The 24,157-nt window shown below is 39.7% G+C and overlaps 1 protein-coding gene across 2 annotated transcripts in view; it reads right to left on the bottom strand.

Moving 5' to 3' along the window:
• Positions 1-518: 518 nt before the first annotated feature.
• Positions 519-24,157, bottom strand: part of pik3r5 (phosphoinositide-3-kinase, regulatory subunit 5) — a 29,845-nt gene continuing 6,206 nt past the window's right edge. The window contains exons 2-18 of one of the 2 annotated variants that reach the window (XM_042485150.1): positions 18,638-18,753; positions 14,216-14,331; positions 14,049-14,117; positions 12,710-12,848; positions 10,798-10,867; positions 10,092-10,266; positions 8,660-8,828; positions 8,470-8,538; positions 7,462-8,351; positions 6,797-6,922; positions 6,409-6,540; positions 6,130-6,223; positions 5,493-5,569; positions 4,265-4,358; positions 3,941-4,023; positions 3,214-3,329; positions 519-2,032 (exon numbers count right to left, since the gene is read on the bottom strand). In XM_042485150.1, the coding sequence (XP_042341084.1) occupies positions 1,882-2,032; positions 3,214-3,329; positions 3,941-4,023; positions 4,265-4,358; positions 5,493-5,569; positions 6,130-6,223; positions 6,409-6,540; positions 6,797-6,922; positions 7,462-8,351; positions 8,470-8,538; positions 8,660-8,828; positions 10,092-10,266; positions 10,798-10,867; positions 12,710-12,848; positions 14,049-14,117; positions 14,216-14,331; positions 18,638-18,737 (2,670 nt within the window). In that variant the 5' untranslated portion in view covers positions 18,738-18,753 and the 3' untranslated portion in view covers positions 519-1,881. Of the gene's footprint in view, positions 2,033-3,213; positions 3,330-3,940; positions 4,024-4,264; positions 4,359-5,492; positions 5,570-6,129; positions 6,224-6,408; positions 6,541-6,796; positions 6,923-7,461; positions 8,352-8,469; positions 8,539-8,659; positions 8,829-10,091; positions 10,267-10,797; positions 10,868-12,709; positions 12,849-14,048; positions 14,118-14,215; positions 14,332-18,625; positions 18,754-24,157 lie in introns of both variants that reach the window. The other variant, XM_042485149.1, reaches the window with a different exon arrangement.

Below are 24,157 nucleotides of genomic sequence, written 5' to 3' on the forward strand. Positions count from 1 at the left end.
CGTCAGACCACGCCCCCCGCCGCAACCGACCAATGGCCTGCCAGTAACGGTGCACCAATCAGACCACGTGTTTATGTAAACTATCGTTTACATGACAGGTGTTTAGATAGATAGATAGATAGATAGATAGCTAGATAGATAGATAGATAGATAGATAACCCAATTGTGCTCATCAATATTTTGTGATTTAATTACTTATTTTTTCGAGCAACTAACTGATGACATTTACATTCATTTTGTGATTTAAGTTCATGTAAGTATGTTAGTTATGTAAGAATCATTTTATAGAACTTGATCAAATACTTTGTATATCACATCTTTAGCAATCAGATACATGTTGTGGAGTTAAAATTCACTGATGCTGAAATGTATTGGAACTGGAAGTATGATCTAGTATAAAATGACAATATGCAATTAAGGTAGAAGTCCCTAAATACAGTACCTAAGTATCTCAGTGAGTGCATTCAGTCTCATCCCACCCCTGCACCTATGCACACAATAACAAATTGGTAATATGCACATATAAAATATATTTTAATGAAGATTGGATTTAAATTGTATCCATTGCATAAAAAAACATTATTGGATTGCATTATTTCCATCAGAAAAGGCACATATGGCATTAATCTGAACATAAAAGTACCTAATTCATTAATCTAATGTTCAAGTGCTTCAATTCCATATATTATAATATAATATCATATGCAGTGCTACTTTTTCAATCTCGGTCAGGTGAATAGGGATATTATCCCAGTAGAGCAACATGATTTATATATAATGTCAAAGTTTACAGTATGAAAAGTGCAATGAATCAGTCACTTTTTATAAAGGTTATTTTTTTAGCACCACAATATCAAATTCATATTTTCCATCTGTGCCCTGGATGAAATAAAGGTCAGCACTTTGCAAGAGCTAAAACATCATCTATACATAAATCCCATTACAGTCATTACAAAGTGAGACTTTAAGAGTATGCCAGCTCTCTGTACTTCAACTAAAGTTAGAATGTCAACACAGCCCCCTGCTGGTCATATGTATAACTCCCATTAAAACAAAACTCATGTACAACAGACAAAAAATCATGGTGTAACATTCAAGTTACTGTATACAATATAATATTTTACAAACATGATATTTACATAATATGGAAGTCCATAGTGTCCATTTTCAGATAAAGTCACATAGTCCATAATCACACTTAATAGTGACAGTACACAGCACAGTGCATCTACAGGTGTCAAATTCTCTCCTGGCTCTCCTCTTCCATGTCGGTTGATCCAGAGAAAAGTTCAAACTTTGACTCCGAGATGATGTCGACATTTTTACATTCCATCTCTCGGTAGGACCCAGGCTTGTTTCAACAGTGTTGCTGGTTTGGGTGCCATCTCACCTGAGAATTTGTACTGTACCTTCACCCTGTCTGTCCAAATGACATTCTAATGTTACTGTGGGTAAGGCTTCTCTGTCAGCAGGAAAAGAGGAACAGAAACCTGTGGGATGAAAATCGAACAGCTTCCTTAACAACAGTAAATGACTGCTTTGTACAGAGATACTCAACTGCACATCATTTGAACTATTGTATGTCTGTTGCATGTATTTATTGTCTGTTCGTCAGGTTCTTTGGTATGCATTTGTATTGACAATTACGGGCCAAGTGTGCTGTTTCCTGACTATCCCTTATGAACAAGTCTTTGTTTTTCCAACAGATGCATTCCACCGCCATCATGTGAGCTTGACCACAGCAGTGTGGCAGAAATGAAGAAAAAAAATGTATGTCCTGTGCCCTTTTCTTCTTCCTCTGCAGTCAGTTTCTGTTATTCAGAGCATAAATACGTGCACAGAATTTTCCTTTCAAATCATCCAATCTAGCGACACACAGTCTCAGGGAAGAGCCCCACTGAAGGTGACTATGGGCAGGCAGAGGAGGGAGCAGAAGGTTGGATTGAGAGGCTGGATTTGGGCCGAGCATGGGACTTTTCTTAGCCTCCAGTCAGTGGAGCTGTCAGGCTTATAGCACACTGATATGTCACACCTATATGGGACAGAGGGAGACGCATGAGTTAGATAAATAAAAAACACTTGCAAGGGGTTTGAGTGAATGGTTTCTAATTGGTGTGCAATTGTTTATATTAATGTATGATCCCTGAGAGGAAACAGGTGTCTGGCTGCAGAGGACAGAAATGAGATCAAAAAAACAAAAGTTAGAAAAACAACAAGAGAGCCTGTCATGTCTGTCTTTGAGACAGAAAATAATTTCTCTAACATTTATTGAAAAGATCAAGCAGCTGGTGGTGTACCACTGCTCTCCAGACACTGTGTATGTCTACATCAATTCCTCTGGTTGCGTGTGTGAGAGAGAGAGAGATAGAGAGAGAGAGAGAGAGAGAGAGAGACACACTGAAATTTCAATTCTAAACAATCAAAGTGAGGACGTTTCTCACTTTGTGCACATTTTTGCCAGTTCTCCTGACTTCAAATGCATGTTATGAAAAAAAAAAGAAAAGGCAAGTTGGGGTTAGTCACTTAAGCTGTTTCACACTACCAAGCAGTACCCGTCCTGACAACTGCCAACCTGCAAGAGCGTTTTTAATAGTGGCTGCTGCTGCTGCTACAGTCAGTCTGAATGTGAGGCGAAGCAGGTTCTCCAGAGAACAAATGGCAGAGGAGCAAGCTAGCCTGCAGCTGCATACTGTGGCAAGACGTGTGACAATTTACCAGTCATCCAAAGCTTGGTAGAAATGTTATCCCAGGCCCAGTTGTTCTTCTAGTTGTGGTTATAAGATGCTAGCACTGTAAGTCCATGCATTCAGACACCAACATTATCAGCTTTTCCATTTTCCCTACTTTCTGATTCCATGATGCCCGTCATTTGATCGGCCAAACCCCGGTGACAACCGCCAAGCAGTTTAACGCTGTGAGCTATGAGCAGCAGAGCAAAATCTGTGCACATGGGCGGCAACTCCTTCATAGCCCAACCGCCTTGTTGGAAAGTGCTTTCCCTCTGCTGCCTTCTCATGATTGAAATGACTGGAGGCGGCAAGTTATTGCGTGGCGCTTTGAAAGCCCATTAAGATGTACATTGTGTAAATTACCGCCTACACAAGGGTTAGTGGTAAGGGTAAGCAGGTAAGAGTCAATTATAGAGAGACAAACATATATGTGTGTGTGTGTGTGTGTGTGTGTGTGTGTGTGTGTGTGTGTGTGTGTCCACACCTTGTGACACTCTGCAGTATTTTTTTCTCATCCTGGTCCAGGCATACAGCAAAGGTTGTGTTTCCAGCACCGCTGACCTGCACCTTGTCCACCTTCACCTCTGTCACACTCAACTGCTGCAAAAGGAAACAACAGATCAAAACTTAATGCACTGCACATCATGAATAAAGATTCTGGAGAAACAAACAAACAAGCCAAAAATGCTAGATGGTGGAAAATTCCTTCAAATGTGCTGATGAATTTGATATGATATCCATTACTAACGCAGCTGTCTGAGTTGTTTTCTTTTTGTTTTTGAAGCACTTGTTTTTTGTCTGAGCTTTGCAAAGAGAGCCTTGAGCTTAAAACCAACCATTTAAACACGTCTACAAGGTGCATAACGACTATTGCACATCAAAGCTCCACGTTTAAACTAGGTTAAGAGATTAAACTACAATGTTGAGCAGATAATATAATTGCCAAAATACTCCCACAAGCAAAAACAGACGAAAGTCTGTTGTGGCTTATTGTTCCATCAAGATGTCAAACTGAGAAATCTTTGTTCTCAGCGTACATGTGACGAGAGATTCAGGTGAGATGCTATCAGGACTGCGCTGAGGTTTCTATCTTTAAATAGAGAGCGTGTTGCGGAGTTGTTTGTGAAAGCATGCTGTTGCAACACTTTTTCTTTTTTTTTTTTTTCTTCACCACAAACCACCACTGCAGGCTGATGTCACATCTAGCTCACCTGGTTGTAGCCCTTCTTGCTTTTACAGTTCTGTCTCTTCAGGACCTCCGTCATTGTGAGCTGCAGGCACTCCATCTTCGAGTCTGACAGATTAAGTTAAATTATGAGCACACTAACACATCTGACAGTAACTGCTTCATCATCACCTCATGCAGGTATGCGAAATATTAGGGAATTATCTTTAACATTAGTTGGAGCAAAACAGTGTACAGTTTAAATAAGATTAATGAAAAAAAACTTTGTGTTATGCTGAATCTACACTTATCTAGCATGTTGCCTAAATTAAGTACACTTCAGTGAGTAATGAGTAACAGTATGGCGTACCCAGTTCCTCAGGATTTTTGCATGCTTTGGTGAAGTTAACTGAAGTACAGACTTTAGTTTCTCTTTTCCACTGGCTTCGCCCACTAATCACCACCTGAATGGGAGGAGAAGGAAGGATAAGATTATTTCTGTTTTGGAAAAAAAACCCTAAAATACTGAGAAATGAGAAACAGTATGTATGTTCAAATGACTAAAATAAAAGATGAGGGACAGATAATGAATGACATCAGTAAAGAGGGACATCATGTTTGTCAGTCTCTAAAAGCCAATTTAGAGAGCCACAATATGTTTTAGGGCCGCACAGGAAAACTGCACTTATCTTTCTTCCATATCAAAACCGCTAACTTTAGCTTAAAACCCTAGCATTGATGCAAAGCGCAATTCCTGCAACATTACGAGGTGCCACTGGTTGTCACGCAAGTAGTAGCTTTCTACAAGATATCTTTCCTAGGGTGCAGTTTGATGCAGTAGCCGGATAGTGTATTGTGAAAATTAAAGCTAAAATAAAAATAAGAACAGTAACTTTATTTTGCTTTGACAAGCAAAGCAAAAGCAGAAACAGGATACTAACAAGGCAACTACAACATCAAAAAGGCAAACAGTCCTACTAAACACAAGCAAGACAAAACTAGAGTAGAGTTAAAATGTTAATAAATGTCAATATAAAATAATACAAATAAAAAGACAAAAAACAACAAAAGCTATAAAAGCAATAAAACCACAAATAAGAGGGAATGAAATATAAAAAAATAAAAATGAACAGACAACATGACAAAAGCATGTCTATAAAAATGGGTTTTAGCAAGTAATTTAAAAGACTGAAAATTAAAATATTTAAATGGGCTGTTGATGATTCAGATATAATGCATGCATTTCATATCACGTACATGGGTCACCCAAAATATTTTTGATGGTTGCTATTTGCCCGCGGGCCCCACTTTGAGCAGCTTAACCCTGATGCTTTATGCTACAGAGGCAAAAACTCCAACTTTGTCAGGACAGGGCACATGGCTGTTTTGTGGCAGATTTGTACTATAGCACAAAATTTTGGTGTGTCATATCCTGTAGGTGGAGAGGGGACTAACCAAAACCTGTTGAGTAAGGGTATACAGTCTCCAAAAAAAAGGTAATGGGAGGTATTTCTGTATATAAGATGAAGTATAATTTCTTGCCAGTGCATCTTCAGGATGTGAATTTTGATAGGGAATAAATTCAGTCACCATCATACCCTGTTATACACCACATCCAACATTAGTGGTACTGCTTCTCGGTCACCGTCAATCCCAAAGCGTTTACTAGCAGCACCTATATAAAGAGAGTAAAAGACACACAAACATTTGTGATGAGGGCAGTGTTTCAATAATACAGTTTAAAATAATGCAAAAAAGCTACAGTTGAACATGACTATTAACAATCAGATATATGAATAAGGGAAACAAAATTAAAAGTGGAAAGTTTGCATTGTGACAGAAGGTTGACAGACAGCATTCAATGTACGAGATATTGACAATGAGAAAAAATGTGATTTTTCTTTGTGTGTGGAGAATGGTGTGAGTAATGGCTTTTTTTTTTTGCGGTAACTACCGGACATGAGGCATAAAGACCTTTCCCTGAATTTTTACTTCTCAAAGGGAAATCAAAAATCAGAAGTGTGAGCTGTGGCGACAAGTGAAACTAGAAAAGTAGAAGTAGACTGAATCATGGCACAGAAATAATAGCTGTTCCGCTATCACAAATTTAGTTCAGTCTCAACCTCATAAAAACTGATGATGCAGATCACTGTGTGGAAAATGCGGAGGATTTTATTTAATGCAGCGCAGATGCTTGGATATGTGCGTGGGTGTCGGCTCATGCGTCACACTCACCCATGGCCTTGATGGCTCGTGTTCCTGCGGTGTGACCCAACTCAAGGGAGTGGACGAACACCTCAGTCCTCCTCTCGCCACAAGCTAACGTCAACTGCAACACCAGAAATCCTCAATCAGTCACTGAATTTGGAGATGTCATATGAGTTATTACTAAGACCCAGAAGACAACAGGATCTGGTGCTACCAGTACTCAGGCATTTCTCTATTTAGGTCCATGCCAGACATGCTCACAGTGTATTCTTGCTGTGTGTTTTTGTGTGTAAGAGTGTGTCTGACCTCCGCCTGATAGAGCTGGATCAGAGCTGGCCGGAGAGCATAGCGGCAGTAGTACAGGACCAGGTCGGCCAGGATGGGCAGCCGCTGCTCATATGAACTATCATATGACTCTGACTCCGTCTTTGAGGTTTGCTGCAAAGCAATACAAAACAATTTAGCACCAAATACAATAGAATGATTTCTGAAGGTACAGCCTCAACAAAATGTAGGACACTTTTGGAAGCTGTTTAGGCTCCAGGCTTTATCTATCTGCAAGATAACAAATCTGTGGAATACATTTTTGTTGAGTAAAAGACTCAGTTATTATGTTCTTAGATGGATAAACGTGAATGATAGAATCTTGGATTAGTTTCCAATTGGCAATATAGAAGTTAGATTCAAGCTGTACCTGGCAGACGACGTTGGCAGGCAAGTTCAGCAGGCTAAGGGTGTTTCTTTCGTACCAAGGGTCCAACATACCGAGGAGATGAGCGATATCATTAGTGCTGTCTCCTGTGCCTGTTAGGTGAAGATCCTGCTTAAGCACAAACAACAGTTACATCAGTGGAATTCTCATATCAGTCTCTCATCATTCTGTAGCAGCGATGTCTTGGTAAATAACACTCCCATCTGGGTGCTGAAAGCCGCAGTAAAAACAACCACGGGTAGCTGAAAACACCCACATTTGGTACCTTAAAAGCCACGGAAAAAAACAGCAACAAGTCACTAAGGCACCACATTTGGTGCCTCAAAAGTCGCAGTCGGAAACATAGAAATGACAGGCTAAATCACTACGTTTTTTGGTTTTTTTTGGTCTAAAACAGTGGTATGCAGCTTGACCGGTGCCTCATGTAGGTGTCACTCCATCCACCATCCATTCCAGCACCTGATGACGAAGTCAGCTCATATACTACATCGCTGCTGAAACGTTAACAGTGGGTGTATGAAACTTGCAAATGTAATACATTTGTGAAATGCAGAAACGTAAAATGCCAGCACTTTCTTCTTGCCACTAAGATGACTGTGACATTGTCTTTAGTGTATGACATTTGACTGTAGTATCATACTACTTACATTAAACAGAGATGCTCCCTTTGGAGAACTTTGAACCACAGGACTAGGAGACCTCAGGCTCCCTGACCCGGCTGCTGAGTCCCTCTTCACAGGCACAAAGTAGAACTGAAGATTGAAGGCCCGGCTGAGCTGCGGACACGCACTCTCCCTCCTCCTCAGGCTATTGTAGGCACGGGCCACCTTCCCTGCTACATGATCAGCACCAAACACCACCACCCTCAGCGTAGTATTCTTACTGTCCTCATCGCTGCTGAGAATGGGCCTCCTTCGGAAGCAGACATGTCTGAGAGTTTGACTGTGATGCTGGAGTAAGGGCTCAGGACCGAGTAACTTGACTTGCTGTGGTAGAGAGTTGGAGCGCTTCTCTCGCACCATTAAAAGGTCTTTAGATTCTGTGTTGCCTAAGCTTTTGGCCCGGATCAGCGACCGAGAGCTCTTGGGTTTGATGAAGAGCCGGTACAAGTGCTGACTGAGCCGAGCAGAGGCTTTGTTGAAAGACTTTGGCGAGCATTTATCAGCGACGGGAGAGGAGCAGATGTAGTCGTCCGAATCTTCGAAGAAGTCACTATCACCAGCAGAGGTGACGGAGAAGAGGGATGGAGCGTAGGACTCTGAGGCTACAGATAAGGTGGAGAACATGGAGTCTTTGGAAGTGGTGGACAGGGAGGAGATGGTGGAGAAGGTGGAGGCACGATGGTCCGCACTGTAGCCATTACGGATGATAGACATGGAGGGCAATTCTACTCCATGTTCCTCCTCTTTGTCTTCTTCCTCCTCATCTTCTTCAGCATCAATTTCTGCTATATCCTCCTCCTCATCATAAATGTCGACTTCCTCGTCCTCCTCAGCATGGCCGTCAGGGTCATGCTCCAAAAGGGTGTTCAGAACATCTAATCAAAATAGAAAAATCACATTCAGCAATCCAAAAAAGTACAAATAATATCAGCTCAAAGCAGAAAGATAATTCCCAAAATACAGCATGACGTTATATAACACAGAATACTTTACCAAAGTTATCCTTTTCCCAGTGAAACATGTGACACTTGGCAGTAGGCAAGGGCAGAGTTTGTAGCATTCCTGAGAGGGATGAAAGAAACACAGCCAATCAGAGCAATATCCATTGGAAACTGAATTAATATTATCATGTGATACATCACATAAAGTATATTGCTGCAGCTCATTAAACCAGTCCTCTTACCATCAGACTTCCTTCCATTGGATGCTTGGATTCTCATGCTCTTCCTCAGCTGCTCAAGTCCCTGGATCACATGATCACGGCCCTTCACAGCGTCACTCATGGCAGCGGCTGTCTCCAAGACATCGCTGACTGCGTCAAAGAGCTGCCCCAATTCATCCACAGTTTTTGCCTGCAAAGAGTGTTCATGATTTGATATAGTAAAGGTCTTGACTGATTCCTGTAAAATTCTATGACAGATTTTCCTAAACTACAATGCATAGACTCATACAGATGTAGCCTTATCTCTCTCATTCATCACTAATGACCAAGTAACAGTGTGTGGGTGTGTATTTTTCTGCAGAGACTGTCCTCTGCCTGGATTTTCTTATTTTGTTCGCTGTTCTGTTCTTATTTTATGTTTGGGATGTTTATTGGCGTGTACCGCCCCAGCACTCAGTTGTTGTTGGGGTTTTCTAAAAAGGTAGCAACCAGGTGCTGGACCATATGGCAGCAGGCATCCAAGAGACACAGCGCCAAACCAAAATGCAAATATAACTAGGCGAAAAGCCAAACTAAATCCAGAGTTGGCTCTTGCTTTCACTTTTGTTGGTGAGCATGTTTACAATAGTGACCAAAAATCCTGTGAAGTAAATCTTTAAAGAAGTATACAATCTCAAATGGTTTGTGTTGGCCTCTTCAAATGTATGAATGTAGCTGACAGTAGATGTAATGCTCCACATTCAGATAAGATTACATGAGATTAAAGATTAGATTAGATTAGATTAGATTAGATTAGATTAGATTAGATTAGATTAGATTAGATTAGATCAGATTAGATTGACTTTATTGTCCATCTCATTGGAAATTTGTCTTTGGTTTCACTTAAACAACAAAAGTACATAGAAACACATAACACAATACATAATGGAAAATGCACAAATGTACAATATACAAGACACAACAGTGCAAAGGACCAATAAATAAATAAATGATAAAAATCAAGCCCATTTTATAGTAGTGTAGTGTTTCCTCATGCAGCCATTCTGTGTTCATTGCTTGTATGGCATGGGGAATAATAGTTCCTTGATATTGTTTCGATGGTAGAATAATGCAAAGCCCTTTTGCAATTATCTTGAAATACAATCAACTACTGGTCTTCCTTTTAAAGGGGCTCTATGCAAAATTCAATAACTGATGGAGAAGGGATGGGATTTAATACGTTTGCACTTCCTTCCACTCCTTTTCAGACATGTCTGTATGTTTGTGAACATTTACATGTTCATTCTTTCCTCATCTTGTTTTACATGTTGGAAATAAATCTAAATTCAATTCAATTCAATTCAATACTACAAAGGAAACTTTTAACACAAACTTACACCAAAAATACTACATACATAATTCATGTTGTTGGAGGACTACCTATAGATTCTAGCTCATGGTCCAGAGCACATACCTGCAGGACTCTGTGGATGCTCTGCAGAGGATACTTGGTGCCCAGTGTGGACTGAAAGGCGTGTTTGATGAGGGTGATGTAGGTCTCCTTCTGTGAGTGCTGAATGCGACTGAGCTGCTCAGCAACTGACAGAAAGTCAGCCGGCACCTCGCACGGGTTCATCAGCAGCACGGTCCTGCAGGAAGCACACAGATGATGTCATGTGGATGTGTGGATGTGTGTATGTGTGTGGTGGTGGGGTTTGTTGGGTAGGTGAAGAGCATGAAAAGGGACTTTCCAGGTCAGGAAGTGCTAACTACCTAAGTGCTATATTTCGGTTAACTTGACCAAAGATATATGATGTTAGATTAGATTAAGTTACTGTGAACCACTGACATGTAAGAGAAAAAAAAACAGCCGATTTTAATAAGAAAGCAGATGATGCAAAGATAACAGTCTGGTGTGGAATGAACACACTGCTGGTCAAAGATAAGGCTACTAACACGTTTTGCGTGTGCACTCAAACAGAGTAGTTCCTCTAAAAATGTAAATTCGGAATATAACGCAGCCCTGGTGAAGTCAGAGACTATGAAGACAGAGGAGCTATGAGAAACTGAGGAGCTTTTCATTCAATTATGAATCCTAAATCCTAAATTCCTAATACATAGAGTATACACATAGTATAGTTCTACAGTCTATACATTTTGATTTTATTGTGTGGACTTACATGGTCTTGGAGCACTGGCTGGAGGTGTTAAGGCCCTGCTCTTCTCTGACCAGCCTCTGAAAGGAAATCCCTGTGTGGAAAAGTAGGATTTTTTATATTTTTTTGAATCTCTTGAACAACTGGACAAGAACCCAACTACATTTATGATAGTGTCCTGAAAGCACATAAAGGGTTACAGCATTTGGGACATAATATAATGCTGCTGGCCACTGAGCAGCTACACTGAAGCAGCCAGTGTTTCATTAGTTCAAAGAGCACACTCAAAGCAGTCTGAAGCAGCTCTGTTCAGACGTGCTTATGCTACTATAGGTGGAGGTAACAAATTACATTTTCTCTGAGAACAAAGTCAATTTTGGCCAGCATTTTTTGAAAATCAGTGATTTTACTTTAACAGAAGTATGTTTTATCACTACAACTGTTGTATTTTGCTAACATTTTAAGTCAAATCTGTTACACAAAAGTGACATGAAAAAGTAGATGAATCGGCAGCTGCTGCAGAGAAGAAGCAGCTGGTGTGTCTCGGACTGCAGGTGAGCACAGCGACAAGATGGGGGACACTCAGATACATGTGTGTATGCTGGTATGGGTTTGGGTGCATTGTTTTTTTTTCTTTTAGCAATACCCAAATGCACAATGCAAGATTTATTTTAAAAGGATGACATCACTTTGGGGTATGGTTAGCATAAATGTACCTCAGCATCATTATAAAAAAGACTGCATTACATCTGCCTTAATTAATCACTGGTTTGATGCACTGCCCCTGCATACAAGGTAAGTGACCTAAATCAAACACATCACAATGCTGTGTCACCAACAGGTGCTCCCTCCTCTGGCTAACATGCTAAATACTACAATACTCATGGTGGGTCTTCCCGTGACCACTTCTGCAGAGCCTCTTTCAGCTCGACATGTGTGAAAACTGGTTGTGCTTTGCTTTGCGAATAAACAATTAAAGAGGAGGACTTCACAGTGCAAGACTCACAAAATGCCCTTTAGACAGGCAAGTACAACACCAAAACTCACTGATCTCACTTTGTAGAAGAGCTTCAGTAACCACTGTGGCATTGCATTTGTGGCGGCGTGTACCTATTAACTGCAGCTCTATTTTTGTTTTAATAGGTTATGTGTGGTTGTGGCTGCAGCTGCTATGGAGTTTAAGCTGCTATATGTCTTTGTTGTCTGCTTTGGCGACGTTTGATTCTAATGTTGATTATTAAAAATGTACCTTTTCTTGAGTAAAATTTCTTCCACATAACTGCACTTTGTTTGAGTAAAATAATCTAGTCCTGTTGTCTACTAATATCTGTCGAGACAGGCTTAAAAGTCACTGAAAATGTAAAAGAAACACTCTGGACTGGAATAGATCTGAACACTGTAATAACAAAATTAATTTTATGAAAGACTGAGTACAAGTATGAAACCAAAAGCAGCAAAGGGCATAACACCGTGTCTTCATGAAACACAGTGATGTATTTTTTAAAAAGCTACCTAAAAAAGAAAAAAAATCCCCATTTAAAAGTCATTCATTCAATTCATTCAAATTTATTCATTCAGTCGGTTGCTGTATTTTTAACACTTCCTTTGACCATTCCTGTAAATGGCAGAGTAGGTGTTCACATATGGCTTCTGCTTTTTTGTTTTGTAAATGCTGAAGCTTCATCCGGTTTTTAAACAATTTCACTTTTGTATGAAGAAGTGCCCACTTCAACCTCAAGCCTTATCATCTTTCTGTCACTGCTGCTGTTGATTCCGGTGCTGGTGGCAAAAGCAACTTCCTTTTGTATTAGCCTACATGCATTTCTATGACTGGTCACTAGGTGGAGGTGATTACCAGGGTTGAGAGACAACAAAAGTAAGTGTTTCATACACTATGCACAGACAGTCAAATGCAGAGCAGAACATCTATGTTTACCTGGGGCCTTGATCTCCAGCTGTAGTGTGGAGAGGAGGTTTTTACACACACTGCAGTAAGGCTCAGGCCAGGTGAGAAAGCAGCGAAACACCTCAACAGCTTCCTCCAGCAGCTCTGTGTCAGGAGGACAGTATGGCGTCTGCAACCAAAGCACAAATCAAGTATTTGAGTGGAGATCCTTAACTTTGAGAAAAACTTAATGAACTAGTCAATCCTGCATGAGTGTGGACCAACCACTCAGGTCTATTAAGAAGAGGACGTTTTCCTCATGGCAACAATAATACAATTGATCCTTGTGATTGATACATCATTTAATAAAACCCACTGATGTCATGCAAGGACGCAGGTTTCATTTCAGCAGCATCAAACACTTTCCTTCAACCTAATGAATTTTTAAGCATCAATGTGTGTCTTTTCCGCATCAATTCATGGCATACATGTCTTTAATTCTGTCAAAATGCAACGATTGTGTTTAACAGCTGGCCTTAATACCTGCAGAAGAGGTGCAACATAACTTACACTGACACAGTCAAAAATATCAGCCAATATGGTATTTTTCTTTTTCTTATCCATTATTACATCACTGCTCAATTTTATTATATTATATTATTGATATTATATTATCAGCCACAAGCATGCCATACAACTTGTGAGGTAATAGTAATAGTAATAGGTAACAGTTTAGTGCAATAATGTCACACTATTTCATTCAGTTTTATTGCATTACAGGCTGTATGACAAACAAACCAAAGGTACATTTGTCACATCATTACAAAATTTCCAAGGTGTTACATTATCATTTGCTACACCGCTAAAACTAACCTCTGGGGTTCTCCATTACTACTAAAAGACAAAATCACTATCAAGACAATGGTAAAAAGTACAGTATGTTGCATTTTAGTCAGAGTAATTAATGTCAAAACACATGTGAATCACGTTAACCTACTGAAGCAATCAAACTGTGACTGCTTTTTCTTTTGGTTTCTGTTTAACCCATAGGTCTAACCAGTAATAAATCCATTTATCAGGTTTCCAGTCACATGATTTTTGCACACTGTTACTGGCCCACTTGACTCTTGAATCATTCTGAGAGAAAAAAGTCAATAGTCATTCTGAATGAACCAAAGTGTTTGTTTGTTGTCAAGCCAGTAGGTGTTGTGTGAGTGTTTTTTAATTGTGCTTCAGATTTTGACAAAGTACTGTAACATCTCAAAAAAACAACACTGTGGTTTGACTTGAGGAGCTAACCAACCTTTCGAGTGTCCTCTTACACATGTGAAACACTCTGAACTGTACTGAGAGGTGACAGAAGGTTTGATAACATCTTGAGAATCTGTACCTGAAGCAACGTGGAGGAGAACATAATAGCGAGGGGAGCCACCAGCTCATACTGACACTGCTCCTGAACCTGAACACATCGAGACAGACAGACGGAGAAACAGTGGTGAACAGGGTTCGGTAATTCTAGTACTGTTTCACATCAGTGCGCTCCCTATGACTGCTCACCTCTCTGGTCTTCCTGATAATCTGCTGTAAGAGAATGAGGAAGTTCTCGGGGTCCCTCTTCACCAGCTCCTCCAGGCTCCAGCGGTTCATCGACTGACCCGCCGAGCACATCAGCACTGAAAGACGGCACGAAGTGTTAATGCAACATGCACACATTAAACATAGGAAGAGAAACAGAAGTCACGTGTTTTACCTCACTACAACAAATTTGCTCCAACTCCTTTTTATTACTGTTACCTCTCAAACTGTGATTTAAAAGATTATTTTTTGGGGCTTTTATTGCCATTAATTGACGGGACAGTGTGAGTGTGAAAGGAGGAGAGAGAGAGAGGTGGAGACATGCATCAAAGGGCTGAGGATTCGAACCCGCGGACACTGTGGCGGGGACACAGCCTCTGTGCAAGGGGTCCTGTTCTATCCACTGAGCCTCCAGGTGCCCCTCATTGATTTTTAAAAAAAAAATTTTTTTTACCCATATAATTTTTCAAAAATAAAGCTCTGCAGATGTGAGCAATGCATGTACTTGTAAAGATAGCTTAAATAGTAGGCTTAAGAAAATACACTCTGCTGATGTAAGAATTAACCTTCAGTGTACACATGCAGAGAATATTAAACACTTTACACAAATTGTATTGACCCCAGTTAGTAATGCTGAGGTGAGTCTCTCTGTGAACTGTCAATTTTTGTTTCACTTTGCTAATGACTAGTACAGATGTGTGTTTTGAAACTTAAATATTGTTTTTTTTGATTTGTAGTTATGTCTGTGCACCTGCTGTGTAAAAATACATCATTTGCTTTTACTGCTAGATGTGGTTGGTTTATAATCTGACTGCAGCCCGCATGGTCAGGTCAGTGGTGTGTTGGTTGTGCTGAGCTGTGCATTCTAATAATACAAGCAAACCCTAGTGTGTTGTGCTTTTTAGCTCGTACACAAAAAATGCATGCTTTCTAACAAGATGGAGCTCAGATACCAAATTTATTTAGCTTGTATTTATCCAGGTATGAATGTCATGTGAATAAAACCTAATTTTTTTCAAAGACACTGTCAGCAAACTGCCTTGAATTGACTTAGAGCCGAGTTGTTCTTTCCTGAAATCTCTTGTCTTTCTGTACATTGTTCCATGTCCAAATGCATTTTGACCCCAGTGCCGAAAGCAACTGTATAAGACATTCTGAGTGCAAAAACCATTTTGGTTTTAGTTTCTGAGGATATACTGTAGGTATACAGGAGGAACCAGCCCAAAGACAAACTCCTGAATGAAAGTAAGCCAGTAGGCGTGCCAGTGCACACAGTGACAGCCACTCTGTTGCAGCCAGCAATGCATAATAGTGTGCAATCCAACAAATCATATCTAATTTCATCATATATAGCAGTGGATCACTAAAAAAACAAAAACATTTTGGTAAAAAAAAGGAATGCCTATTTAAGAGGAACAACATAGAGCTGCCCCATCAGTGTCTAATTTACTGAACATCAAACTTGTAACTGAAAAACACATTTCAAATGTTAGAGTCCTTCTCTAAATTCATGGCAACCATTTTTTTTATCATACTGTACCAACAATAAAACTGCTTGTAGATGCACTGAACTGCATCTTTTTGATAAGTTGCACTTTTAACTTAGCAATATAATTATTACAGAAATTATGCATGACTGATATTTTTAAATTAAAAAAAAAAAAATCTCACATACCCCATGGAGCATTACGAAGTACCAGCGGGGGTGGAGACACTGGTGTATACTATACCCTGATTATGAAGTGGGTATCGGACAATGTTGTGTTGGGGACAAGGGCTGCCGTGAACCAAAAGCTGGTTTGCAACTACACAAAGCAGGATTTCAAAGCTTCTAACTGTCAGTGCTGGTGCACGTCAGGGGTGTGTTTTATCACCTTTTGTTTAGCGTTTCAGTTAGGATGTTTTGGCAGGACTAATTTCCTGTTGCAAGAAAACAGAGTTAAGGTATCCTCCCTTTTTGTAGTGGTTGTATTTGTCTGACAGTTGCCACAGACACAAAGAGAGTTTCCGAACAAACTAACAAATGAACTAAAGACGTGTTTTAGTTCCAAACTTACAAAAGGCAAAAAGGACAGCAACAGCATTAAAGTGAAATCTTCAATAAATAAACTTTTAATTTAAATGTAATAGCTTTGGGATGTAAAGGAAGGAGACATGTTGTTTTACGGAGCGCTGATTGCAAGTTTTCTATTACAGTGCAAAATGGAAACATGAGATAAAACAACAGGGGAGAACTGTATCTCAAACCACACCAATCTGATTCTTATCAGACTCTCAAAAACAACTTAGAGTGACTGCTGACTCCTCAAAAGCACCTCACTTTCTATTTGATCCCCTGGTCTCAATGACTCCGACTGCATCTCTGAGGAGCTCAGATTCCGGAGAAGTAACACATCAGCAGTTGTTCAGGTTTCGCAGAAATGTTTTCCAAGAAACTTGTCGGTTACTGTGTATCTCTTAAGTCGTGTGCAGTTATATCTAAGATCTCTAAAGGTCATAAAGGTGTAGGTGTGCATCAAAAGTATTTGCTGGAGAGCTCTACGGGTTTAATTTTGATAAAATGCCATCACTGGAAGAACACTGCAAGTTTCGATCCTGTTGAGATGCAACATTTGATTATCTCTGAGGTGTGAGTTCATATGAATGTAATCACACTCTTACACATCTCTAGAAAACAGCTCTACACAGTCTATCAGGGCACAAAACCGACAAACACCCATTTGTGTACATATGCATCACTCTATCTGGTGCTGGTTGACGTGCGGGGGGCTGATGCCGATTGAATCTTCTGTCCTGTTTTCACACCCTGCGCCACAGTAACTCCTGCCCCATGATGCCTCACTCACACACTGCGGTCTGTGACACCACTTCCTCCCAGCTGTCTATTCACACAACTTCCTCCTGAAGCCAATAACACGATGATGTGGCAGCAACAGTGTCACTAACAACAAGCTCATATGCCCTGTATGTCTGTCACACGCTACCCTGGAGTTGAGAAAGCGAGAACAAACAACTGCCTTCTGTTCGAGTCAGAAGCTGTAAACAGCACATATCACATTCAAATGTGTGTACTGGGTTGATAATTCGGAGAAAATGTGTCAGTTATACTTTCGTATGAACAGAACATTATAGGTGTGACCACACGCAATAGCACATGAGCACTCAGCCAGAAGAAAAGATATATTCGATGTTTCATTAATTTGGTGAGGCACACATGCATAAGAGGAGCAGGACTGAACCACCAACATATGACATGGAAATGCACACATGGAACTAATGACATAAAGTCGGTTACAAGGCACACCTTAGATGGAATGCAGCCATTATCAAAACCCAATCACTATAAAAAAATGTTGGCATTGTATGTTTCTGCATACCGTGTATATGTTAAGTTTGTGCATCATTATGTAGAGGATATGTTGAAGTTTATATTTTGACTTGAAATATCCAATTTTGGTGGCACAATCACTGCTAAAAATGCAGGTATGTCTTGGTAAAAAACAACTACTTTTTGTAGCAATATCTCTATTTAGAAACCAGCAATGGGTCACTAAAAGACATCTACAATAGTGGCTAAAAAGCCGTTGGACACACAGCAATGTCTCACTAAAACACATTAGATTGTGCTGTTTATTGATCATGAACAGTGGTCTACAGCTTGGCACGTCTTGCTTATGTGTCCCGCCATCCACCACCCCGTAATCACATACAGGTTTTGGAGCAAAATATGCTGCCATCCAGATAACATCTTTTTCAGGGACATCCCTGATTACTCAAGCAAGACAATACGAAGGCACATTCTGTGCAACAATGTGGCTTCATAGTAAAAAAGTGCAGCTAGTAGTCTGCCTGCAGTCCAGACCTGTCTACCATTGAAAATATATGGCGCCTTATCGTGCTAAATACAAAAATGGAAACCTTGAACTGCTGAGTAGCTGAAGTCGTATTTCAAGCATGATGGGGAAAAAATTCAATTTTCAACTTCAGAAATTAGTGTCCTTAGTCCCCAAATACTTGTTGATTGTGGTTAAAAAGAAAGGTAATGTAAAAAAGCAGTACATGTTGTTAGCCTGCATGCTATTATTTATAAAATATATTTAGAGGACAGTTAATATTTGCAAAGAATTGCACTATCTGAGGACTTTTATCTTACTATTTATCTATATTTTTTATAGAAGAAGTACATGCATGATAAAAAAAATATTTCTCACACAACAGCTTAATCAGGCTTAAAACAAGGTTTAACTGAAAAGATACTTAATAACTCCTACAGATAACCAATAATCCTCACTGAAGCAGTCAGATAGATAGCTGTTATTTCCTGCTTCACTGCTACATGCCAAAATTTAAACCAAATCTCAGCTGTGTTCCTCATCACTATTACACTATTACCTTGAGTCTTACCGTTCCAGTTGTGCGCTGCTGTGGGGCTTCGTCTCAGCCCGTCCAGACACCTGTCCAGAGCATGCTGGATCCTGTCCTCTGTGCATGAGGTGTGCTGCATCTTCACCACTCAGGTTCTGTGGAGGGCCGAGAGACAGAGCTCATGTCAAGAATCAAAACGGGATACAATCCCATTCATGTATGTATAAGAATCTTATCTTCCAGTTTGTTTATATGCGTGCACAGTGTGATGTTGACACGCACACAAACATGGCCCTCTCTTTTCGTGAACAGTGCAGTATGTGGTATCATGTCTGTTTTGCATGAAGGCAGATCACCTGGGAAGTATGAAAATTAGTCTGAGAAGATACACAAACCATAAAGGGACATTTCTAAGGGGAAGGGAAAACAGACACTTGTATTGCTATTCTGTCGCCATAGTTCCTGAAATGTCTAGCTATAGTGTTCTGTGATATATTTAAAATATTAAACCATAAAACGACAGAAATGCTCAGCTCATTGTTGCTATGTCTTTCCAGATCATGTCACAGACATAGACATGTTATGAAGGATTGACAGTTTTACAAACAGAAGCCTTACTGAAACTCTTGCCACACAGATGTTGAGAAATTAGTGTAAACAACATAATGGACAATTACTACTAACAGCACCTTCGGTATATTTCAAACTAGACTCTATTTTTCAAAGTTTTTGTGTCTAAGTGACTAATAGGCCCAATATCGAGCAAGAGGGCTACAGCCAGCAACATAACCATTTAAGGTTATTATGCACCATCAAATTACGTCCACTAAAAGTGCTTGTTTTTTCACTGACAGGCTCAGGTTTTTATTCTAAGTCTCTGGGAAAAATAGGAAAGGAAACCTACAGAATTTCATCTTTTCTTTAAAAAGCGTACACAGCGTACGCTTTTTACGTACACTAGCGTACACAGAGCCAGCATACTTTCACATCTAAATGTGTGAATTAAGGTTTAATTTCAACAAAAAGTCAAGTCAACCTCCATAGTATTCTTTACTATAATACTGTCAGACACACATTCTAATAATTTGTGCCTGTCAGTGGCAAAAACAAGCACTTATAATGGATTTATACCGATGGTGCGTAATTGCACCAAGTGGTTCCATGGCAGCCTGCTGCTGGCTGCAGCACTCTCGTTCCATACTGGACGGATTTAAAAATTGTTCCTATTAGTCACTTAAAGAAAAATTAACAAATACTGCACTTACCCGTTAAGGCAAACCAAAACAAGCCCACAATATTCACAATATGACTTTTATAGAGCAGTATCAAGTCAAAAACAGTCCCATGTGGTTTCAGATTAAAAATCAGTACCATGCTTCGCATGCGCTGTGGATCTGAAAGACGTGGTAAAAACAGTCAAACCTATAATTCCATCATGACCACAACTTTGTAAGTACATCATGTCTTCACCACTGACTCATCAGGGTGCGCCAAACTTCACTTTTCTAACTCTCAGTTTATCAGTGCATTTAGCTGTTTCTCATACAGCATCTGAGGACGACCCAGGTGTGGCAACTTGTTTCAGTTCTGTTATGAACATGTCTCGTCAGAAGCAATATGCATAACAAGATATCAGGGACGTCCCATCAGCGACTTGAAAGAGTTGGGTGACAGATTTATAAATCTATCTTTCAGGGCAGATAAACAACATTCATGGTGGCAGGTGTTTAATGACACAGTTCGAAAGCTGCGACCCCAAACCAACAAAAACCAAAAGTCAACCCAGAATGTTACCCAAACCAAGGAAAATGTTTCAGTAAAAACAAATGCTCAAAATTGTACAGTGACACCCTTTTCTCTGGTAACTCCAACAGGTGTTGAAGAGAGGGAAGAGAGCTTATTGATAACCTCTGTAAAGAAGCAGTGTGTGTACAAAATGTGCATGTATTCTGTGTTACTGCCCCAATTTATCATCGATAAAGACTTTCATATAAAGACGATAAAGACGATCAAGACTTTTTTGTCAAGCTCTACAAGGTTGGGTGAAGTCAACAATTAATTTCTATAATAAAAAAATGATGTTTAACAACGATTTGTAGGCAGGTGAGGCAGCAAAATCAATTTGGTTAAATGTGTTACTTTTCACTTGTTAAAAGATGATATAAACCAACTTTTCTTTTAAAACCTGTATGTCTAGACAATGAAATATAAAGCCAGAATGATCAGCAACTATTTAAAAAAAACATCTAAATCAGAAACAGCAGCTGGGCTTCTCATTGGTTTACCTGTGAAATTTAATTTTGTTCTAGAAAATGATTATGAACCCACAATGTGACAGATTTATATATATATATATATATTATATATATAGATATATATATATATATATAAGACTGGATTAAAGATACTGTAACTTTAAGTATTCATCAGAACTGGGTCAAAGAAAAGTTACATGTTTGTTGGTAATGCATTAGTTAGTGCTTGATGTATTTTTAAAGCTTCTCTTGCTGCATATTAGAGTTTTACCATGAAAATACAGTATATGTATGTGTGCAAATACTGGAAAACATCCAAATATGAGAAGCAGAACAACTTTACTTCCCTAAAGAGCTTTTTAAAGATTTGCTCTTTTAGAATTTGACCAGCAAGCAGTTTTTTTGTTTGTGACATATATAGTCCAAATTCTCAAGAACTAAATCATTTTGGTGATATTAATCTGAACTCACTGAGCTAATTCAGCGATGAAAAATGAGCATTTTGTGCGTTCGTTAACTGAGACCTCACAGACTGAAGTCAGAGTAGAGACAGAAATAAGCAATGCCATCAAAACCAGTTTCAGCCTGATTACATATCCTCAAACTTTCCCCAGAGTGTGACAAATTCCCCACTTCACATGAAAGCTACGACTAAACAAGATGTTAGATGAATTGTGTCAATGGATGACTCACTTGCTCTATAGCACCCACTCACCTAATAATCCTACCTGACAACATACACTCTTTCTGAGAGTGAGATAACAAGACTGATACCACACTCATGTCCTTTAACTTTGCCTCATTTATATAAATACTGAAAACAGCAGTTACCCTGGTGCTGCCTAAGGGTAATAAAATCCATCTTCCTGCACTTCTGACAGCCCTGACACACCAAGCCAATAGGTGACCGTTGGTTAATGTCGGGCCATCATTAAGCATCTGTCACCCTAGTTTTTGCTCTGTGTCCCACATTGTTGGCCCTCATCGGCACCTGTCAGCTGTTTTTTTTGGCTGATTCAGAATGGCTAACTAGCATCTTGAATCTGTCCTGTTGATCTTCCAGTTCCAGACAATTACAGACTAGAACTGCCTTCTGGTATGGAGAATCAGCCATAGGTCTGAAAAGGCACAAAACATATGCTAGTTGGCCATTGGCTTAGTTGGCTTTATCGATTATCCATAATCACTGGTGGACAGCAAGAAGTACAATTTTTTTAGAATCTGATTTTTTTCTTCCCTGAAATGCAAAAAAGTCCATTAACTGTGATCATGCAGTTCTGCGAGTGGTTTGTTTGTCAAAGTGGTGTTCCTGTACCTCCACTTTGCGCATGTGCTACTCAGACTGGGCAATTCATCAGTAGAGACAGGTTGGGCCTTTTCGAAAACACCCCATACACCCTCGCCCTAACTACTTTCACTCTGTTTCTGCGTTCACACAGTATCCCCCACATTAAGTGCCATCCAAAACAACCCAGTAGTCATCTGTCAATTTTTGTTTCTATAGACATTAATATTGGTTTTGCAGCATATTCAGTGGGTTGATTTACAGTCCTAAAGTTCTATAAATGTATTCTGACAATATTCAACAATGTGTTGCGATAGAAAAAAGTACTTAATGAATACTTAAGATATTTCGAAAGCAAGTACTCCAGCTCTTTAACTCAAATAATAATTTACCTCAGCAACTTCTACTTGTATTGGAGTCATTTTTGACCAGGAGTATTAATTCTGTAGTAGTAGTTGTGCACTTTGTCCACCACTGTAAATGACATAACTAAGGGCAATGAATTCCCAATTAAGCTAATCTGCATGACATGGGACTGTGGGAGTCAGCCCTACACTCACACAAAAAAATGCATTAACAAGGGGAAAACGCTCCCCCTCAAACTCCTCAATCCGTACATAAAAATTGTAAAAACAACAGGTACTGGACAATTTCTTGGTTGGGAAAAGGTACTTGAAGTGGCAGGCAGATTTTGTTACCCTCAGGCCGAGCCTGTAGCCGTTTCCCCTTGTTTCCAGACTTTGTGCTAAGCTAACTATCTTCTTATGCAAAATGGTATGGACTTTCCTATCTAACGCTCATCAAAATAAGATAACAAGCGTACTTCCCAGAAGGCATGCAAGCTCAAAAGTCAATATAAAAGTCAACAAAAACAACCCAAACAATCCATTTATTCACACATGTATTCTTATGTAAACTACCAACACACACATACACTGTACAAACATCCGACCAAGCAACCTCATCATTAACATGGGTGGAGGGGTGAGACAGGAAGCTCATGCAAACCCGAGTTCAGGAGTGCAGAGGAATGAAACTCAATTATCCCCCACAACTTCACTCCTTTTCCTACAGTTACCATTCAGCAACAATACCAACAAAGGTAAACATATTCATGTAGCCCCCTTTTTCTCAGCGGTTCCTCCTCCCCAGAGAGGCATTGTGTCTAAGAAGTGTCCCGAGTGGTACTGAGCAGGGCTATGGGGCTGAGCGTGTTGGGCACTTGTGCTGAGGGCTCCGGTCATTGTCAAAGTTTTGGATGACAGCCCGGTCAGAGTGGAAGGAACTAATAAGTCAGAGTCGTGATGACTCCTGCATCCAGGATGGGGTTCAATGGGGACTTGTAAAGGTAATAAACGAGGTGAAGACTTTATATGAGGTGGCACGATGCAGTGAAAGTTTATTAGTACCAGTAATAGTTCTGCTGACAACCTCACTACTGTTTAAGCATTTGTGTTTGTTTGGGGTTTTTACTCTCTGGTAGCCTTACTGAAATTTATCAGTTCAAAATGGTGCTGGAATGATTTTATTCTCAAGGAAAAATCACACACAAATGTGTCACAGATTTTTATATACTAAGTCTTAAGTGATGTAACAGTCATTTAAAGTCACCAATGGATATTTTTTTATGAGAAATTACATTCATTAAAGGGATAGTTAGGATTTTTTGAACTGGGGTTGTATGGGGTACTTATCCATAGTCAGGCTGTTACATACAGTACATGTGAGTTGGCACACCCCCACTTTGCCCAGTTTGGAGAAGCAGACTGGAGTTCAACACAGGAGCTGGGCAATGTAGTGCTGCGGATGGGGGTAATGAAAAAACATACTTAAGCCACCTAACAGAATTCCCATCTAAAAAATAAAAAAAAAAAAAAACAGTTTTTCTTTACAGCTTTACCTTGATGTCAGTCAGCACATTAAACAGAAGTCAACAGCTTCAGTTCCCCGTCAATGATCTTGTCAAAGCCACCAGACTCCATTGACCAAAATAATTATTGCAGCTCACTAGATACAGGA

The sequence above is a fragment of the Plectropomus leopardus genome, chromosome 4 (genome assembly GCF_008729295.1).
Source record: "Plectropomus leopardus isolate mb chromosome 4, YSFRI_Pleo_2.0, whole genome shotgun sequence".
Classification (NCBI taxonomy): domain Eukaryota; kingdom Metazoa; phylum Chordata; class Actinopteri; order Perciformes; family Serranidae; genus Plectropomus; species Plectropomus leopardus.